The following is a 20094-nucleotide window of genomic DNA, read 5'->3' on the forward strand; positions in this document are numbered from 1 at the left end:
ATGATCATATCAAAGCTTTCGAGGTCTATTTTTGGCCATAGAGGTTTGCAATCTGCTCACAGATCTGGCTTTGTACCTCTAGCAAAGAGAATCTATTGTGGCAAACGATTCTACGCTTCTAAAGATATCACAGAAAAGGACAAAGAATTGGGTGAATTAGATGATACTGCTAACACTGGTGTTATTGAAAAAACAAACCAAGAAACTTTGTTATATTTTACTGATGTGAATCCTGCTGATTTTTCAAGATTCAAGGCTTTGAATTTCGTCCATGATTATATATCCAAAGTTAAGGAAACCACAGGGGATTCATCCCTTGAACGCCAAATTTTGAAATTGGCCTCCCCTGAAGATAATCCTGTCAAAGGAATCTCTGTGAATTCGATATTGACAAAAGATGGTGGGGCATTTGTGAAATTCCAAGTCCCTTTTGAATCATCGATTTCTGAAGTGAACACCAAGATCCAAAAGAACACTATGAAATCTTCGCCAAGATTTCTTGGTTTATTATCAAAACCTCATTGTTTCCCTGTGAAAGGCACCCCATGGGTCGAAGATCTTAGGCGTTATCCCAGCTCCGAGTTGAAGGTGTTGTTTGAAGGAGAAGAATTGACAGAAGAAAAAATTTATCAGATTTTCAGAAGATATGGTACCATTCTTGATATTGTCCCCCAACCTGCTGACTCTAAAGAAACCCCTAGATATGCAATTGTTAAATTTAGAAAATTGAGATCTGCTATTGCTGCCAAAAATTGTGTGAATGCTTTCAGCACTGACAAAACCACAATTCACATCAAATACCAAACAGCTATGCGGGAGAATTTGATGAAGCAATATGTGTTTGATCACCCTAGAATTTCAATTCCGTTAATTTTGGCTGTTTTTCTTGCTATTGGGTCGATTATCTTCGAACCGATCAGAGAATTTTTCATTCAAGAGAAAATCGAGCATAGATTTGGATTGAGCACTTATAAAAACAACAAGTATTTTGTGTATATTGCACAATATTTAACTTCTGTGAAAAGATTTATGAGCTTTAGTAACAATCGTGAGCAGAAAGATTCCACGATCCATATGTGGACAGAAAGACTTGACAAGGTGAAAGAATTGAAATTATGGTTGACAGAAAATGTCAATACTTTTATTGTTGTCAGAGGCCCAAGAGGAATCGGCAAAGAGAATGTGGTGATTGATCATGCCTTGCGTGATAGAAAGAATGTTTTGCACATTAACTGTGAGGAGATTGTCAAATCACGTAATGATTCTGAATTTTTGAAGAATACTGCCCATCAGTTTGGCTATTTTCCTATTTTCCCATGGTTGAACTCATTGAGCACCTTTATTGACTTGGGTGTCCAAGGTCTTACTGGACAGAAATCAGGACTTTCCGAATCTAATGATGTGCAATTCAAGAATATCTTGTCTCTTGCTGCCGTTGCCATCAGAAGAGTTTCTTTGAGATTTTATTCTGCTTATGTTGTTCAAATGGCCAGCGACATGAACATTGGCGAAGAGGCTACCAAGAGGATTACCGAAGATGATTATTTGCAGCAGCACCCTGATGAAAAGCCTGTTATTGTTATCAATAAGTTTTCTGCAAAATCGGAGAATTATTCATTTGTTTATCAAGCCTTGGCTAGCTGGGGATCATTCTTGGTATCCATGAACCTCGCTCATGTTATATTTTTAATTGATGATGTCAGTCCAGTGCCATTATTAAGTGAAGCGTTGCCAGATCAAATTTTCAAGAGCTTGGTATTATCGGATCCTTCTAAGTCATCGTCTACTGATTATGTATGGAGTCATTTGAATGATGCTGACGATTTGGATAAAATTAGAGATGGTGATAAGGCGAAGAAAGGCGATTTTCAATCCAAGTACAGCATAGGAACCATAGAGAAAGCTCTTGAACCTATTGGAGGGCGTATGCTTGACTTGCAGGCATTTATTAGACGTGTCAAATCCGGTGAATCACCAGAAGAAGCCAAGGAAGAAATGATCAAACAAACTGCGGAACAAATCATCCAGATGAATCTTATCAAGAATAGCGCTGACAGTGACGAATTCCAAGTTGCCAGATCTTGGGAAATCATCAAATTCCTCGCTTCTAAAGAATCAATTGCTTTCTCCAATGTTTACACATCCCCATTATTCAAATCTTCACCGGTTGAATACTTGACTGAGTTGGAAAAATCCAACTTGATTTCTCTCGTCAAGGAAAAAGGATTGATCAAAGAAATCAAGGCTTCAAGACCATTGTACAGATCAGCTTTCCAGAATATTGTTGGGGATGAAACATCATTCAATGTGTTGGAAGGAAGCTACTTATTGAAAAAGATTGCCTATGAAACAAAGGTTATCAAGACTTGCGAAAGCGAAATTAGCTCTTTGTCATATGTGGCTATGTCAGATGTAATCAGGGCACGCTTCAATTATTTGGGTGATAAGATCACTGCATGTACTAACAATATTAAAGTATATGAAGCACAAATTAAAGAATTAGTGAAAAAATCTAATGAATTGAAGGCTAAGCACAATAAGCAATCATCGAAATCCAGGTTTGGATTTTTTTAGATTTCTCGCATTGGTTAATCTTTCGGTGCTATTCATTTGTCTTTTGTGTCATGTATGTTTGGCTGTTTATTTTTTTTACTTATTTATTTATTAATTTTTGATTTTGCGTTGCTGTTTTGTCTATCTATACGTGTTGCTTGGATGGGCTGTTATTAAGCTGTGCAATCGAGCTTTGCAATATAATTGATATTCTCCTTCTGAAGCTTTCGTCTTTTTTTCTTTTTTTTTTTTTTTTTTTGATTTAGGATTCTAATACATTTTATTACCCATGTATATATTTTTAATGTTATAAATCCATTTATTCTCTATTAATATTTGGCCAGTAATTTGGCTTAGTACATTCATTCAAAGAAAATGTTCAGTGTTGCGCTTGATGATACAGAAGATGATTATTTTTCTATATGGTGGGCGGCACACACTCTAGGAGATATTTGCTACAGTATCCGGTTATTGCTAGCCTGTATAATGATATTATTACGCATGCTGTTCAAATATATAATCCAGATAAAAAAAAAAATTTAACACTAGGTTATATTATTATATTGCATTTTTAGGTACCACACCCCGCGTAAACCAATTACTATCATAATCGGATAGATACTGTGTAATTGCGGAGGGATTATATAAAAAAAAATATCGCAGCGACACTTCAAACAGCAGGATTTGCTGCGGGTAAGACTACTACTACTTTATTAATTTACTAACGCTCTTAACCAATGCGAGGCTTGCATTCGAGTGCAGCACGTCAGAAAGCTCCCTGTGGTGTGTGTCTGTTTGGTATGGTATGTTGTTTGATAAGCAAGAATCGAAATATCAAAAGGCAAAGAATAATGACAACACGACCACAAAATACAGAACTTATTATTCACTAACAATGGCGCTCAAAGTGATTGTAAAAGATTGATATTGCTTGGATTAATTTATGCAAAAGTAATGTAGAATTGGCTGGCCAGTTTTTTAGTTTTTTCAACAAATTAATTTATTATTTGATTTTAGTTATTTCAAAGTGAATTCTGAAGTTTATGGATACTGTTTATTCAAAAATTTAAGGCGCGAAATGAAGATAGAGAAGTTGGAATATGATTTGCTGAAGAGATTAGATAATTGTGAGCATATCATAATAATCATTCACAACGAAAGGTGAGGGAGGAGCTGTGTCATAATACACATAATGTTAATGATTTGCATGAGTATTATGGTGGAAAATTACAAATTTGAGAGTTTTGAGACGTCAGAAATGAATTTTATTGATGCCATTCAAGTTTTTAGCAAGGGTTGAAGAGACGGAAATAACTGGCTCATGCAATTTTCAATTAACAAAAAAAGACTTGCTGGATCAAACAAAGAACCAAGCAAGAACAAATAATTCAATAAGATGATATTATTGGGATTTGGTCAGCAATTTTGTGTTTTTTTTTTGAAATTCTAAACCTGCAAGCTGGAAGTTCACATTTACGCTCAGTTGCCCAATATCTGTGAAAAAACAGACAGTCTCTAATGTTGAAGCCAAATTGAATTTACATGAAACTCATTAGGTATTTACGTATATAACACTAATGATTAGAGCTAAATATATATTATGCGCTTCATTATATACTAAACATACAACTATATATTTACTATTTTACCACGGAAAACGAATGCGAATCACACGTAGGCTCCCAGAGACATCACCAACTTATATAAGGAATCAATTTCTGAAGAAGTTCTGGTCGTACTACTTGAGGTAGAATCTCCATTGAATGAATATTTTTTTTCCAAACCTGAGGAATCATATTTATCGGAAATTAAACACAAAATATCAACAACACTTGAAAATATACATTTTGACAGCAAGGAGGTTGAATAATTGACAAAAGTGTCGAAGTTGAGGTCATCATCTAGATCTGGGAAGGTAGTTTGCATGAAATAAGCTATTTCCCGGGACTTCGTGGTCATATCTGGACCAGTATTTTTTAACAAAGGTTTTTTATTGTTATATTGAAACGATTTCTTCTTTTTCAAAGTAGTAGTGCCTTGTTTATGATTATTGTTGAAAGAGGGTCTTCTTAATTGTGAGCCGTGTCTCAGCGAAGGAGATGATTTTTGAGGCTTTGACATTAGTTTGTTGAAGTAGATGCTATAATACAATGAATTGGGTGATATTATTTAAAAAGAAAGTAGATTTACTGAACATTTTGAATAGGAAAAGATGGGAAGGAGAATGAAAGTCATCCCCACCTCAAAAGAGAAAAAAAAAAAAAAAAAAGAAGTGTCATCCCAGATACATCGTTGAGGATCAGGATCCTGAATTATGTGCGACTGGTTACAAGAAAATTTATAAGACAAATAAAATTCACTTCTCACAGTTTGAATCTATAAAAAAGAAAACGTTTAATGGTACTTGATCTGATGGTTTCTGAAATTAAAATCCAGAGAAACATGTCATATCGAGATTACGTCCAAAGGCAGGATGGTGCTATTTTTTTTTTTTTTTTCGAGAGACGCTGCCACAAAATGATATTGGCGTAATCCTACTGATATAACATAAAACTCACGACGACTGGGGGTTTTTTTTTTCCAGTCCTAGCATACAGAAATAGTCATGGTTCATGTTGCAATCTGCAAAAACCCAATGTTAGAGGAGTCACAATTGTTTCTGATTTACATCAGTTAACGGCAGGAGTTGGAGGGCACCAACTGGAATCTTATTTTTTTTTTTTTTTTTTTTTTTTGCGAGACTATAGGTGAGGAAGAGGGCCGTCACATTGGTATACTCATCGAGGTAACTAACTAACTAACTGTCTTAGTTAACAACACGCCACACCACTGGTTGATCTACCATAACATGGGTCAATTGGTAATAGAGAGTCTAGATAAGGCTTGTGATGGTGCTGCACAATGAAAACAACATCAGTTGTTTCCCAGCATTCCTGAATTTTTGTTGGTCGATAACTAAAGTTTGTGATGCAACACAGTGAAAATACGCGGGAAATTTTTTTTCTTTCTTTCTGTGCCATCTCCAAAAAAACTCTAAAAAAAAAAAAAAAAAGAAACAAAAAAAAGAAAAGGAAGGAAAGAGGGGCACCGCACAACAACTCAAACCAGAACATTTTTCTGATTCACACCTTATTAAAATTAGAGATGAGAAACAGTTATTAATTGTAAGCTTGTCGTTGCAAAATATACACGGCTTATCGAACGAATATCATGGATACCTGCCTATCCACCAACGCCCTTTTCCTTTCATTTGCCACGGCTTTTTGAGCAACCTGCAGGATGCCACCAATATGCACAATACAAAGGATAATAGAGAATCCGGCTGATACAAAAAAATTTTCAACGTCCCCTGAGTATAAATACATTCTCATCTCTTTCTCTTGCCTTTAACTGAAACATTTACAAAAAAAAAAAAAGAAAGGCATTTCTTCCTGCTCCTAGTCTGCTGCTCGGATACTGTGCTTTATCTGTCACTTCTATCTGTTTTATTTGCGATAACAGTAAACATGTCTTCTTCTAAGGACATCAGCTCCGCCAATTCGGAGAGCCCTTATTCAAATAAAGAATATATCGATAAAGATCAATTCAAAAATGATGCTGAAGATTTCGAAGTTGGATCTGTCGAACAAGAAGTCAAGCGTGATTTGAACCCTAGAGTGGTTTCTATGATGGCTTTAGGTGGTACTATTGGTACCGGTTTGTTCATTGGTATTGCTACTCCTATTTCTGTCGCCGGTCCTGTCAATTCTCTTATTGCTTACATCTTTGTTGGTACAATCGTTTACGGTGTCACTCAGTCCTTAGGTGAAATGGCTACTTATATACCATGCCCTGCCTCATTTACTGTCTACAACCAACGTATGCTTTCTAGCTCTCTTGGTTTCAGTGCTGGTTACATTTACTGGTTTAGTTGGGTGACCACTTTGGCAGTTGAACTTTCTGTCGTTGGCCAAGTCATTGAATATTGGACTTTTGCCGTGCCACTTTGGGCATGGATTTTGATTTTCTGGGTGATTCTTACCGCAATCAATCTTTTCCCGGTCAAGTATTATGGTGAAGTTGAATTCTGGGTTGCCTGCGTTAAGGTCGTTGCTATTGTAGGGTTCCTCATTTATGCGCTTTGTATGGTCTGTGGTGCAGGGAAAACCGGTCCAGTTGGCTTCAGATACTGGAGAAACCCAGGTCCTTGGGGCCCAGGGAAAACCCCAACCAAGAGATTTTTGGGATGGGTCGATTCCCTTATCAATGCTATTTTCACATACCAAGGTACTGAATTAGTAGGTATCACTGCTGGTGAGGCTAAAAACCCAAAGAAGGCTGTTCCAAAGGCCATCAGATCAGTGTTTTACAGAATCCTCATCTTCTATATCGGATCTCTTTTCTTCCTTGGTTTGCTCGTTCCTTACAACGACCCAAAACTCAGTTCTACCACTTCTTACATTGCATCCTCCCCATTTGTGATTGCCATTTCAAACTCTGGTACCAAAGCTCTTCCAGGAATTTTCAATGCTGTGATTCTCACCACAATCATTTCTGCAGGTAACTCCAATATTTACACCGCTTCCCGTATTCTTTACGGTCTTGCTCAAAACGGCTCCTCTTTAAAATTTTTCACCAAGGTCACCAAAGGTGGGGTTCCTTATAACGCCGTCATTTTCTCATCATTATTTGGCTCACTTGCCTTCCTTTCATGCTCCACTGCTGGTGCCGAGGCCTTCAACTGGTTGATTCAAATTACTGCTGTTGCTGGCCTTTTTGCATGGTTAGGTATATCCCTTTGCCATATTAGATTCATGAATGCTCTAAAATTGAAGAATATCAGCAGAGACGATTTGCCATTCAAAGCTGTTGGTATGCCATGGATGGCCATCTATGCTGCGTTTTGGGTCTTCATCTTAATTTTCATCCAAGGTTATTCGGTATTTTTGGACTTTGATGTCAAAACTTTTTTCATCAATTATATTTCTGTTATCATCTTCGTTGTCGTTTGGCTTGGTCATCAATTTATTGTTAGAGACAAATGGTGGATTCCACTTGAAGAAGTTGATATTACTACTGGTGTCAGAGATGCATACGAGGATGCTATGTGGGAAAAAGAAGAAGAAGAAGCGAAGCAGGATGCTAGTGCCTTGTCCCGTTTCATTGACAAGGTTCTTTGATCTACGTCGTGATAAGCGCAATTTTCGTTTTGTATTACACTGTATTTTTTATTGTTTGGATCTTTGCATTTTTTTTTTTTGTTTCTTGCTCTGTTTTATTTGTTCTATTTTTGCTTCGTTGCTCTTTGACTCTGTTTCTTATATCTTTAATTACCTTTTTCTTGCATTTTTAACCTCCCATCTGGATTCCCTTTTTAAACTTGTATGATACGATATGTATCTTTCAAGAACCTTTTATCCGCTTACAATAAATGTGGAGCTGTATGATAGTGTATCAACTGTGAACAGTGTAAATTCTCTTCGTATTTTAAATAACACCCGCTATAGAAACAGTACAGCTGAAAAGGATAACACCGGTTATAATAGGCCATGGGGTCGTAGTAAAAAAAAAAAAAAAAAACACCAAACAAACCCAAAGCTTATTTTCCATCCACCCCCTTTTTCCAGATATCTCTCAGCACCAAGAATGACTCATTTCGATATTTAAGTATGACTCATTTCCATTTTTGAGGTACCGCATGTCATAATATTGAAGGGATATCCGGAGAAATCTATGTACTTTCTCTTTTAAAACGATCCTACAATACTATACACTAGATGCTTTCAGATACACTGACAGGTTAGTTTTTCCGTGAGAGGTTAAGATATTGCGTGGGAAAAAAATTTGAAAATCTTTTAATGCCTTACTAATTCACAATTGCGCGGGAAAAAATTTCTCCGCAACTACGTCGGCCCTACAATTATGACACACCGCAAACAAAAAAATTTAAGAGTTGAGCCAGCAAGACACCAAGAGTGAAAATATTAACAGAAGGAAAAGGAAAGAAGATTAGTATTTTGTATACTGTTTGGGAAAGGGGTCTGTTCAATTATTTGATCCAGCCTTGACAACTTGCCGGTAGGGCTAATTTTCACACTGCAGGTCATGCATCAACAGATATTTTTAATAAGAGCGTTTTTTTTTTCTTTCTTTTTTTTTTCCTGGTGGTGTTGTTTTTTCGTTTGATCAATTCTTTACCTCATCTTTCTTTCTCGAATTGCTGAATATTCATTATAGATAGCTCATCAAAGCAGATTGCATTTTTGGGATCAATACAATGAATTTATCAAAAATAAGCTCGAAGCTAGGGTCTCTGTCCTCAAAAGAGCTTGGGTCTTCGCCCTCGAAAGAAATATCATGTTCCAGCTCGCCATCATCAGATAACCAAGTCCCTGAACATATCAAAAAAAGTTTCCCAGATGATCATGACTTAGAAGTAGGGTCATTGGAGAATGAAGTCAAGCGTGATTTGAACCCTAGAGTGGTTTCTATGATGGCTTTAGGTGGTACTATTGGTACCGGTTTGTTCGTTGGTATCGCTACTCCTATTTCTGTTGCCGGTCCTGTCAACTCTCTCATTGCTTACCTTTTCGTTGGTACAATCGTTTATGGTGTCACTCAAGCTTTGGGCGAAATGGCAACATTTATACCTTGTGCTGGGTCTTTCACTGTCTACAATAAGCGCATGATCTCTAAGTCCTTTGGGTTCAGTACTGGTTATATGTACTGGTTCAACTGGGTTATTACTTTGGCAGTTGAGATTTCTGTTGTTGGACAAGTCGTTGAATATTGGACTTTTGCCGTGCCACTTTGGGCATGGATTTTGATTTTCTGGGTGATCCTTACTATCGTTAATCTTTTCCCGGTCAAGTATTATGGTGAAATTGAATTCTGGGTTGCCTGTGTTAAGGTCATTGCCATTGTGGGGTTCCTCATTTATGCCCTTTGTATGGTCTGTGGTGCAGGGAAAACCGGTCCAGTTGGCTTTAGATACTGGAGAAACCCAGGTCCTTGGGGCCCAGGGAAAACCCCAACCAAGAGATTTTTGGGATGGGTCGATTCTCTTATCAATGCTATTTTCACCTATCAAGGTACTGAATTAGTAGGTATCACTGCTGGTGAAACCAAAAACCCAAAGAAGGCTGTTCCAAAGGCCATCAGATCAGTGTTTTACAGAATTACTATTTTCTATATTGGATCTCTCTTTTTCCTTGGTTTGCTCGTTCCTTACAACGACCCAAAGCTCAGTTCTACCACTTCTTACATTGCATCCTCCCCATTTGTGATTGCCATTTCAAACTCTGGTACCAAAGTTCTTCCAGATATCTTCAATGCTGTGATTCTCTTAACCATTATTTCTGCCGGTAATTCAAACATTTATAGCTCGTCCCGTATCCTTCATGCCCTTGCCCAAAATGGTTCCACATTCAAATTTTTTGGAACAGTGAATAAAGCTGGTGTTCCATACTGGTCTGTGATTTTTTCTTCACTTTTCGGTGCCTTTGGGTTCCTTTCTTGCAGTACTAAAGGGTCGGTGGCCTTCAATTGGTTGATTCAAATCAGTGCAGTAGCAGGTCTTTTCGCCTGGATGGGAATTTCATTATGTCACATCAGATTCATGAATGCTCTCAAATTGAAAGGTATCAGCAGAAACGAATTGCCATTCAAAGCTACTTTAATGCCTTGGTTGTCATACTATTCTTTCTTTTGGGTTCTCATTCTTATTTTCATTCAAGGGTACGCCGTGTTCTTGAACTTTGATGCCAAAACCTTCATCATCAACTATATTTCTGTGATTATCTTCGTGGCATTGTGGCTTGGCCATCAAGTTGTCATGCGTACTAAACTATGGTTACCTATTGAAGAAGTTGATATTACCACTGGAATGAGGGAGGGTTATGAAGATGATTTGCTTGATGAGGAGGAACTCAAAGTTGAAAAGCCAGAAAGCTTATATCAAAGAGTTCTTAATAAAATCTTCTGAAAACACATGATAGACTTTTTTTCTCATTTCAAAAATAACTCTCTAAAAGTTGTCAGTGTTACACATCAACAAGCAAAGATAATAGCTACACAGTTAGCGATAATCTTCATTCAATCATCATTTTTTTTTTCAACAGTTTATAATATTGCTTCTTTTTTCATTAGATTTATCATCACTTATTCTCTTCATATTTTTTTTCTTCTAAAATTTAGTTATTATTCCATTATCCGCACCTGAATCATCTGTAAGCATTTCTACTACGATATAGCAGAAGTTATTCCGAAGAGCAAAATGTGTGTAGAGGGAAATAAAATCCCAATAGTAATCAACTTAGATTTGATTGATTTATTTCCCATTGCAAAATTACTGTCTTTTACAGTCGGTTATCTCCATGAATAGATCTCCAATTTGCTCTTCTTTTGTGCTGCATTCGTACCATCGGTTAGTAATCCATTATTGAAGCTGTATTGTACCATAAACTATGGATAATATTCTTCATTTCCTAACAATATTATTTCAGATGCTCTTGTTCCGTGTTAATCTTTTAGATTATTTTTCTTGCTGCTTCTTGTTGGTCTTTCATTTCCTAATTATATCTTCCATCCTTGTTTTGATTATTGTTCTATTTTAATTGCTTTATTACCAGTACCATTATTGTACTACAGAACGAGTGCTGATACTCCTACTTATTCTTTTTTAGATGGATACTTAATAATCAAGCCAAATTGACATAGATTATAATATATGGAGTCTATACCAACTCGAAAATTTTAATTCAAAATCGTTACGTTTCTAACTATTCTCACCGTAAAAATAACAAAAGACGAGCTCAATTTACGCTACTTTACCGCCAATCAGCCGCCTTGAATCAACCAATGATTTTCATTTACAATTAGACGCGCTTCCCTCTACACAAATTGTCTCATGAAAATTTGTTCGTTCACTCAACATCCCAATCAACCCCTAGAATTAGTACTCCTAGCACCTTAATGCCCACTTTTTCTTGGTTCAAACCAGCAGCCGTCACGCAATATCGTTTATTACATCAAATACACCATCGCGTAACTATCTGATGGTAATTGTTATAAGATAATTGTTGACGGCGGAAATTGCATTACTGTGATAAATGAGGAGATTATAAAAAAAAAAATTCCCAGCTGTCACCTATGAGGACCCTCACCATCCAGAAGTCATGGTCAAAACCGCTTTCAGTAACCACAACTTCAGTAACCATGACATCGCCAACAAGTCCGCCTGCCTGGTTAGAAATCCCAATTTCAGAGATATACAAGTTGTTTAGGCACCCATTCTTCATTATCCCTTTCTCCGATGTTTTTTTTGATTTGGTACAGACTCTCCTAGTTTAGACTACTTAGTAAGTTCACCGTATTATTACAGGACGGAAGTGGCTGCTCATTACCACACTTGATCTCTCTTCCGCATAATATAACATCAGGCTTGTGTGATAATATATCGGCTGAACAGTGGAAATCTTATTCATCTTTTTAGATGGCACCTACCTGAAGAATATTATGTCTAAATAGGATAACGTCGGTCAGAGTAGCTCATCCCCTCGGAAAAATAAAGAAAAAAAAAAAAGGAATAACATATGTGAAAAGCTTATTTTTCCGCCCACCGCCTTTTACTGACATCTATTTTCTTAGCATTGAGTATGACTCATCTCCATATTTGAGGTACCGCATGTCATAATATTGGAAGAAATCCACACAGTTTCTGCCTCAAGATGATCATATAATGTTCTACATTAGATGCTTTCTGCTACACTGGCAGATTTGTTTTTCCGAGGGAGGTCAAGTTTTTCATTGCGTGGGAAAAAAAAAAAAATGAAAAATCTGCCACAATGCCTTACTAACATACTATTGCGCGGGAAAAAAAAATTCTCTACGTCGGCCCCTTCAATTTTCTCACCCCAGAAATAAATATTCAAACAGTCCATATAACAAGGCGTCCAGGTTAGCAGCATTCTCTGAAGGAAAAAGAAATAAAGATTTTGGTTTTTATAGGCTGCTTAGGAAAGGGTAGTGTTTAATTATTTGATAATTTGTTGGTAGGGCTAATTTTTGCACTGCAGGTCGTGCATTATTATATGAGCGTTTTTTTTTTTTTTTTTTTCTGGTAGTATCGTATTTTTAATCAATTCTCTGCCTCTTCTCTCTTTCCAGAATTTTTGACGATTCACCTGCCTTCATTGATTGCTAGATTTTCAAACAGGTTTCATTTTTGGGATCAATACAATGAATTTATCAAAAATAAGCTCGAAGCTAGGGTCTCTGTCCTCAAAAGAGCTTGGGTCTTCGCCCTCGAAAGAAATATCATGTTCCAGCTCGCCATCATCAGATAACCAAGTCCCTGAACATATCAAAAAAAGTTTCCCTGATGTTCATGATTTAGAAGTAGGATCCTTGGAGAATGAAGTCAAGCGTGATTTGAACCCTAGAGTGGTTTCTATGATGGCTTTAGGTGGTACTATTGGTACCGGTTTGTTCGTTGGTATCGCTACTCCTATTTCTGTTGCCGGTCCTGCCAACTCTCTTATTGCTTACCTTTTCGTTGGATCTATCGTTTATGGTGTCACCCAGTCTTTAGGTGAAATGGCAACATATATACCTTGTGCTGGGTCTTTCACTGTCTACAATAAGCGCATGATCTCTAAGTCCTTTGGGTTCAGTACTGGTTATATGTACTGGTTCAACTGGGTTATTACTTTGGCAGTTGAGATTTCTGTTGTTGGACAAGTCATTGAATATTGGACTTTTGCCGTACCAATTTGGGCATGGATTTTGATTTTCTGGGTAATCCTTACTATCGTTAATCTTTTCCCGGTCAAGTATTATGGTGAATTTGAATTTTGGGTTGCTTCTGTTAAGGTCATTGCCATTGTGGGGTTCCTCATTTATGCCCTTTGTATGGTTTGCGGTGCAGGGAAAACCGGTCCAGTTGGCTTTAGATACTGGAGAAACCCAGGTCCTTGGGGCCCAGGTAAAACTCCAACCAAAAAATTTATGGGATGGGTCGATTCCCTTATCAATGCTATTTTTACATACCAAGGTACTGAGCTGGTGGGTATCACTGCTGGTGAAACCAAAAACCCAAAGAAGGCTGTTCCAAAGGCCATCAGATCAGTGTTCTACAGAATCCTTATCTTCTATATCGGATCTCTCTTTTTCCTTGGTTTGCTCGTCCCTTACAATGACCCAGCCCTCAACTCTACTCTGTCTTACATTGCATCCTCCCCATTTGTGATTGCCATATCGAATTCTGGTACCAATGGTCTTCCAGATATCTTCAACGCCGTGATTCTTGTAACCATCATTTCTGCTGCCAATTCTTCTATTTATTCATCCTCCCGTATCCTTCACGCCTTTGCCCAAAACGGTTCAGCATTCAAATTCCTTGGCAAAGTCAATAAAGCTGGTGTTCCATACTGGTCAGTGATTGTTTCTTCGCTTTTTGGCGCCCTTGGGTTTCTTTCTTGCAGTACTAAAGGGTCGGTGGCTTTCAATTGGTTGATTCAAATCAGTGCAGTAGCAGGTCTTTTCGCCTGGATGGGAATCTCATTATGTCACATCAGATTCATGAATGCTCTCAAATTGAAAGGTATCAGCAGAAACGAATTGCCATTCAAAGCTGCTCTCATGCCTTGGTTGTCATACTATTCTTTCTTTTGGGTGTTTGTTTTAGTTTTCGTTCAAGGGTACGCCGTGTTCTTGAACTTTGATGCCAAAACCTTCATCATCAACTATATTTCTGTGATTATCTTCGTGGCATTGTGGCTTGGCCATCAAGTTTTTATGCGCACCAAGGTATGGATACCAATCGAACAAGTTGATATTACCACTGGAATGAGAGAGGGTTATGAAGATGATTTGCTTGATGAAGAGCAACTTGAAGCTCAAAAACAAGAAACCTTATACGAAAGGGTTCTTAGTAAGGTCTTCTGAAAAAGCAAACCTTTTCACCTCTAATTTTTTGTCCCCTTTCTTTCGCTTCTTCAAACCTAAAAATGGTTCTCTCCACGTTCTTAGTTTTACACATCAACGAGCAGAGCTTACATGATACGCAGTAAGCGGATATAATTGGTAATTTTTATTCAGTCATCATTTTTTTTTTTTAAAACAGCTCATATTATTTTTTGCTCACTAGATTTATCATCGTTATGCACTTTTTTTTTGTTGTTTTCCAAAAGTTAGTTATTATGCCATTCTCCATAAGTGCGTTATCTGTAAGTGTTTCTATTAGACTTTAGCAAAGTCTGTTCCGAAGAACAAAAAAATCACTAATGCGAAACAAGGTTCCGATACAAATCAACTTCAATTTGGTTAATCTATTTCCCATTTAGTCACCTCTTTTTAGTCGCGTCATTGTTTGTGAAAACTCTTAAACTCGTCACATTCAACAAAGGCATCAACTAGTTCATCACCATTCAATCCCCATTCAAAAATGTACTTACTATTTTATGTCTTCTCTTCGAAATTAGCTAATTGAAATGAACTATTGATAAAACTAATTCGCGGGTAGAAATTATATTTTCAAGATCACCTTTCTAATAAGACACATCAAGTAATGCTTGTAACTGTCTTTGTGATTCCTCTATACAACTTCCCTCAGGAATAGTACCGGAGTTGTGCCCAGTATTGCTCAAGATGACCATGCATAGATATTTCTTATAAGAAGGAGATTATGAAAAATGCGAAATTGCTGTCTTTTACAAGCGTCCGTCTCCATGAATAGATCTCTAAGGTGGTTTTTTTTTATGTTTCATTTTTGCCATAGGCTAGTAATCCATTAAATCCAGCATTACTTGCCTTTAGGCTAATAGTAGATGACTCATTACTGAATGTTCCGAGTCACTTTAGTGACCCTCCACTAAAAAGCATCCGCTTATATCTTGATTATCTTTGTCTTATATTCTCAATCCGCATCTGGATCCCATTTTTAAATTTACGTGATGCGATATGTGTCTTCCAAGGACCCTTTATCCGCCTATAATGAACTCAGAGTGGTATGATACTGTACCAGCTGACCAGTGTAAATTCTGCTCATCTTTTAAGCAACACTCAACGGGAGAATATTATGCCTGAAAAGGATATCACAAAATAAAAAATATTGGAGCAGGTCAATCAATCATCACCAAGGGTCTTCGGAGAAAATAGAAAAAACATAGAAGCTCAAAGCTTATTTTCCCATTCACCCCCTTTCCTGATATCCATCCGTGGATGACTCATTTGAGTTACCACATGTCATAATGCTTGGGGAAATCTCTACATCTTCTCTTTTGAGACAGTCCTACAATGTTATACACTAGATGCCCTCTGGTACACTGGCAGAATGCTTTTTCCGCGGAAATTGCCTGCGAACATTAGATATTGCGTGGGAAAACAAAAATGAAAAATCTACAAAATGCCTTGCTAACACTCAATTGCGCGGGAAAAAAAATTTCGCTAAGTAAGGACCTTGGTCACTGTAATGATCATGGCTCAAAAGAACTGAAGTATTGAAGAATTGAACGAGAAACACATAAAGAATATATGACCTGTTTCATTATTTAATAGCATTAAATAACCTGGTGGGTACAGGTTTGATGACTTGTTGGTAGGGCAAAATTTCCCATGCAGATGGAGGATAAGACCCTTTTTTTTTTCTTTTTTTTTACTGTCAGTGTCTTTTACCATTTTCATTTAATCAATTTGTTAACTCTTCTTTCTTTTCTTGAATTATAGATTATTCACTTTCCTTTATTTTATTGCTAACTTTTCAAAGCATATTATAATTAATGCAATGGATTTATTTAAAATAAATTCGAAGCCAGGATCTCCGTCCTCGAAAGAAGTATCATGTTCCAGATCACTATCATCAGATAACCAAGTCCCTGAATATCTCAAAAAAAGTTTCCCAGATGTTCATGATTTAGAAGTAGGATCCTTGGAGAATGAAGTCAAGCGTGATTTGAACCCTAGAGTGGTTTCTATGATGGCTTTAGGTGGTACTATTGGTACCGGTTTGTTCATTGGTATCGCTACTCCTATTTCTGTTGCCGGTCCTGTCAACTCTCTTATTGCTTACCTTTTCGTTGGATCTATCGTTTATGGTGTCACCCAGTCTTTAGGTGAAATGGCAACATATATACCTTGTGCTGGGTCTTTCACTGTCTACAATAAGCGCATGATCTCTAAGTCCTTTGGGTTCAGTACTGGTTATATGTACTGGTTCAACTGGGTTATTGGTTTGGCAGTTGAACTTTCTGTTGTCGGCCAAGTCATTGAATATTGGACTTTTGCCGTGCCACTTTGGGCATGGATTTTGATTTTCTGGGTGATTCTTACCGCAATCAATCTTTTCCCGGTCAAGTATTATGGTGAAGTTGAATTCTGGGTTGCCTGCGTTAAGGTCGTTGCTATTGTAGGGTTCCTCATTTATGCGCTTTGTATGGTTTGCGGTGCAGGGAAAACTGGTCCAGTTGGCTTTAGATACTGGAGAAACCCAGGTCCTTGGGGCCCAGGGAAAACCCCAACCAAGAGATTTTTAGGGTGGGTCGACTGTTTTGTTAATGCTATTTTCACATACCAAGGTACTGAGCTGGTGGGTATCACTGCTGGTGAAACCAAAAACCCAAAGAAGGCTGTTCCAAAGGCCATCAGATCAGTGTTTTACAGAATCCTTATCTTCTATATCGGATCTCTTTTCTTCCTTGGTTTGCTCGTTCCTTACAATGATCCAAATCTCAGTTCTACTGCGACTTACATTGCATCCTCTCCATTTGTGATCGCCATAACAAATTCAGGTACCAAAGTTCTTCCAGATATCTTTAATGCTGTGATCCTTTTAACCATCGTTTCTGCTGCCAATTCTGACATTTATTGCTCGTCCCGTATCCTTCATGCCCTTGCGCAAAACGGCTCCGCATTTGAATTCTTTGGAACAGTGAATAAAGCTGGTGTTCCATACTGGTCAGTGATTGTTTCTTCGCTTTTAGGTGCCCTTGGGTTTCTTTCTTGCAGTACTAAAGGGTCGGTGGCCTTCAATTGGTTGATTCAAATCAGTGCAGTAGCAGGTCTTTTCGCCTGGATGGGAATCTCATTATGTCACATCAGATTCATGAATGCTCTCAAATTGAAAGGTATCAGCAGAAACGAATTGCCATTCAAAGCTGCTCTCATGCCTTGGTTGTCATACTATTCTTTCTTTTGGGTGTTTGTTTTAGTTTTCGTTCAAGGGTACGCCGTGTTCTTGAACTTTGATGCCAAAACCTTCATCATCAACTATATTTCTGTGATTATCTTCGTGGCATTGTGGCTTGGCCATCAAGTTTTTATGCGCACCAAGGTATGGATACCAATCGAACAAGTTGATATTACCACTGGAATGAGAGAGGGTTATGAAGATGATTTGCTTGATGAAGAAGAGCTCAAAGTTCAAAAACAAGACACTTTATACGAAAGGGTTCTTAGTAAGATCTTCTGAAAAAGCAAACATTTCACCTCTAAAACTTTTTTCTTTTCTTCAAACCAATAATTTTCTCAAATTTGTTAGTTTTACACATCAACAAGTAAAGCTTACAGGATACGCCGCTAATGAATATCATTGATCATTTTCATTCAGACATTATTTTTATTCAACCATTATTTTTTTAGACAGCTCATAATATTTTTTTTTTTTGTTCCCAATAGATTCAACATCGCTATTTTCTCTGCATATTTTTTTCGATTTTCAAAAGTTACTTAAAATACCATTCTCTTTATCTGTGTGATTTGTAAGCACTTCTATTACAATCCAGCCAAATATATTCTGAAGAAACAAAGATGAATAAAGGGGAACAAAATTCCAGTTTTCATCAACTTCAATTTGCTCAAACTATTTTCCATTTATTGGCCTCTGCCTAGTCACGTCAATGCCTGTCAAAACTGCTTGCCCTGCTAAGGGAATTAAAAGTCTAATAATATCTACCGCCATTAACTTATCTAAAACCTCTTTAATTTCAGCATCTCTAATATCTTGTTTCAGCTCATCTATATTGATCAAGTGTTTATCATTCCATTTGCCATTATCGCTTCGTAAATTGTTGTAAATAACTTCAAAACTCGCAAACTCATTACAATCAGCAAAGACATCTACTAACTCGTCATCATTCAATTCCTCTTCAAAGATATACTCAATATTTTGTACCATTGCTAATTTTTTATAATTAATATTTTTATCAACAGCCTCGCTAGTGGTTTCATCCACCTTTATAAATGAGTTATATATCGGCGACCTGATTGTATAATTCAAAACCCCTTTTTCTTCATCGGGTGTTAATTGTAATTTATAATCCAAGGTACTGGCTTCTGAGGATTTTTTTTTACTTTTCGATATTTCGTCGTCCAAGAATTTCTTGAGGATAATCTTTTCTCTTCTCTTTCTTTCAAGGGTTAAGTACTTCAACAACCTGTCATGCATTTCAGTTGTCTTTGTCAAATAGCCTTTATTATCCTCATGATTTTGCACGTCTTCGAGCTTCACAGTTTCAATGATATCTTTTAAGTCTTCTTTTGTGAGCTTCTCTCTGGCTTCTTTAATCTTCCGGAAAACATAAATGTTGTAATCTAATGGATAGTCGGGAATTTTGGCAAGCTTGTCAATTGAACCAGCATTGATCAATCCATAAGATGGTTCACCAATGGTGATCTTGGAACCAATTTTTTCTTCACCAGTAGTAACAACCAGACTTCTTGTCATTATGGAATTTATAATTATTCTAATTCTTCTTTTCTTCTTCGTGATTCAAAATATCAGTATCCGTTTGTTTTCCAAAAACAAACAATAGAAGCAAGCCTACTTTACGTCAAAAATCTGGAAGAATGTATAGGGACTAACTCCGAAGCGCGCAAAGCAAAATAACAAACCTCATCACGTGCATACAGTTCTCAAAAGTTATTATTAATCAGGGATGTGTTTGTTAGACTTCAATTTCTTCAGTTTACCGCTTTACTCCGAATTCTTAACGATATATTCTCAACATGGAACATCCAAGTTTTACTTTATCTGCTCTTTGCTTGGTCGGCGGGACCATGGGATACGTGTAAGCATCTTAATATTTATGGGTTATGGGTGATCGATCTGAAAGTTTATGGCATGTGGAAAAGTTCGGGGAATTTTTGCGTTGTTATTCTATCTCAAATCGTGTAATTATTATTCTGTGAGGGGGAAAAACAATTCAATTGGACAGTTTATTAACATTGATTTCTCTTCTTTTAGCCGTAAAGGATCTGTTCCATCTCTTGTTGCTGGTGTTACCATCTCTGCCATGTTTGGTACTGCAGGTTACTTGCTCAAACAAAATGCTGACTGGGGCCTTGAATTGGCTATCAGTGGTAGTGCCCTCATGTTGGCTGGTGGTATTTCTAGAGGTATTCCAGTCAAGTTTAGAAAGCCAGTTCCACTTGTTTTGACTACACTTGGTGCTTTGTCCGGTGCTTACTACTTGAGAAAGTATAACGAATTTTATGGTTAAAGAAATAGTCTTGCGATCCTTCATGTATTTCTATTTTACTTTTCCCTAAAGGATCAGTATTTTGTTG

General features: G+C 37.2%; 5 protein-coding genes across 5 annotated transcripts; 3 read left to right on the forward strand and 2 right to left on the reverse strand. All coding sequences in view use genetic code 12, as the record gives it.

Annotated features, from left to right (window-relative positions):
• YME2 (Yme2p) lies at positions 1-2574 on the forward strand (the record flags this gene model as incomplete). Its single annotated transcript, XM_064995843.1, has 1 exon — positions 1-2574. One exon carries the CDS (start codon positions 1-3, stop codon positions 2572-2574), a length of 2574 nt encoding a protein of 857 aa, XP_064851915.1.
• Positions 2575-4221: 1647 nt separating this feature from the next.
• Positions 4222-4674, reverse strand: DASC09_022410 (uncharacterized protein; the record flags this gene model as incomplete). Its single annotated transcript, XM_064995844.1, has 1 exon — positions 4222-4674. One exon carries the CDS (start codon positions 4672-4674, stop codon positions 4222-4224), a length of 453 nt encoding a protein of 150 aa, XP_064851916.1.
• Positions 4675-6059: 1385 nt separating this feature from the next.
• Positions 6060-7712, forward strand: CAN1 (arginine permease CAN1; the record flags this gene model as incomplete). The annotated part of the gene is made up of 1 exon (XM_064995845.1): positions 6060-7712. The coding sequence occupies one exon, from the start codon at positions 6060-6062 to the stop codon at positions 7710-7712; it is 1653 nt and encodes a 550-aa protein (XP_064851917.1).
• A 10676-nt stretch (positions 7713-18388) lies between these two features.
• Positions 18389-19252, reverse strand: DASC09_022430 (uncharacterized protein; the record flags this gene model as incomplete). The annotated part of the gene is made up of 1 exon (XM_064995846.1): positions 18389-19252. One exon carries the CDS (start codon positions 19250-19252, stop codon positions 18389-18391), a length of 864 nt encoding a protein of 287 aa, XP_064851918.1.
• A 281-nt stretch (positions 19253-19533) lies between these two features.
• On the forward strand, positions 19534-20027 carry DASC09_022440 (TMEM14 family protein; the record flags this gene model as incomplete). Its single annotated transcript, XM_064995847.1, has 2 exons — positions 19534-19595; positions 19772-20027. 2 exons carry the CDS (start codon positions 19534-19536, stop codon positions 20025-20027), a joined length of 318 nt encoding a protein of 105 aa, XP_064851919.1.
• Between the last annotated feature and the right edge of the window lie 67 nt (positions 20028-20094).

This window comes from Saccharomycopsis crataegensis, assembly GCF_037102585.1.
Source record: "Saccharomycopsis crataegensis DNA, jcf7180000000075, whole genome shotgun sequence".
In the NCBI taxonomy this organism is placed as follows: domain Eukaryota; kingdom Fungi; phylum Ascomycota; class Saccharomycetes; order Ascoideales; family Saccharomycopsidaceae; genus Saccharomycopsis; species Saccharomycopsis crataegensis.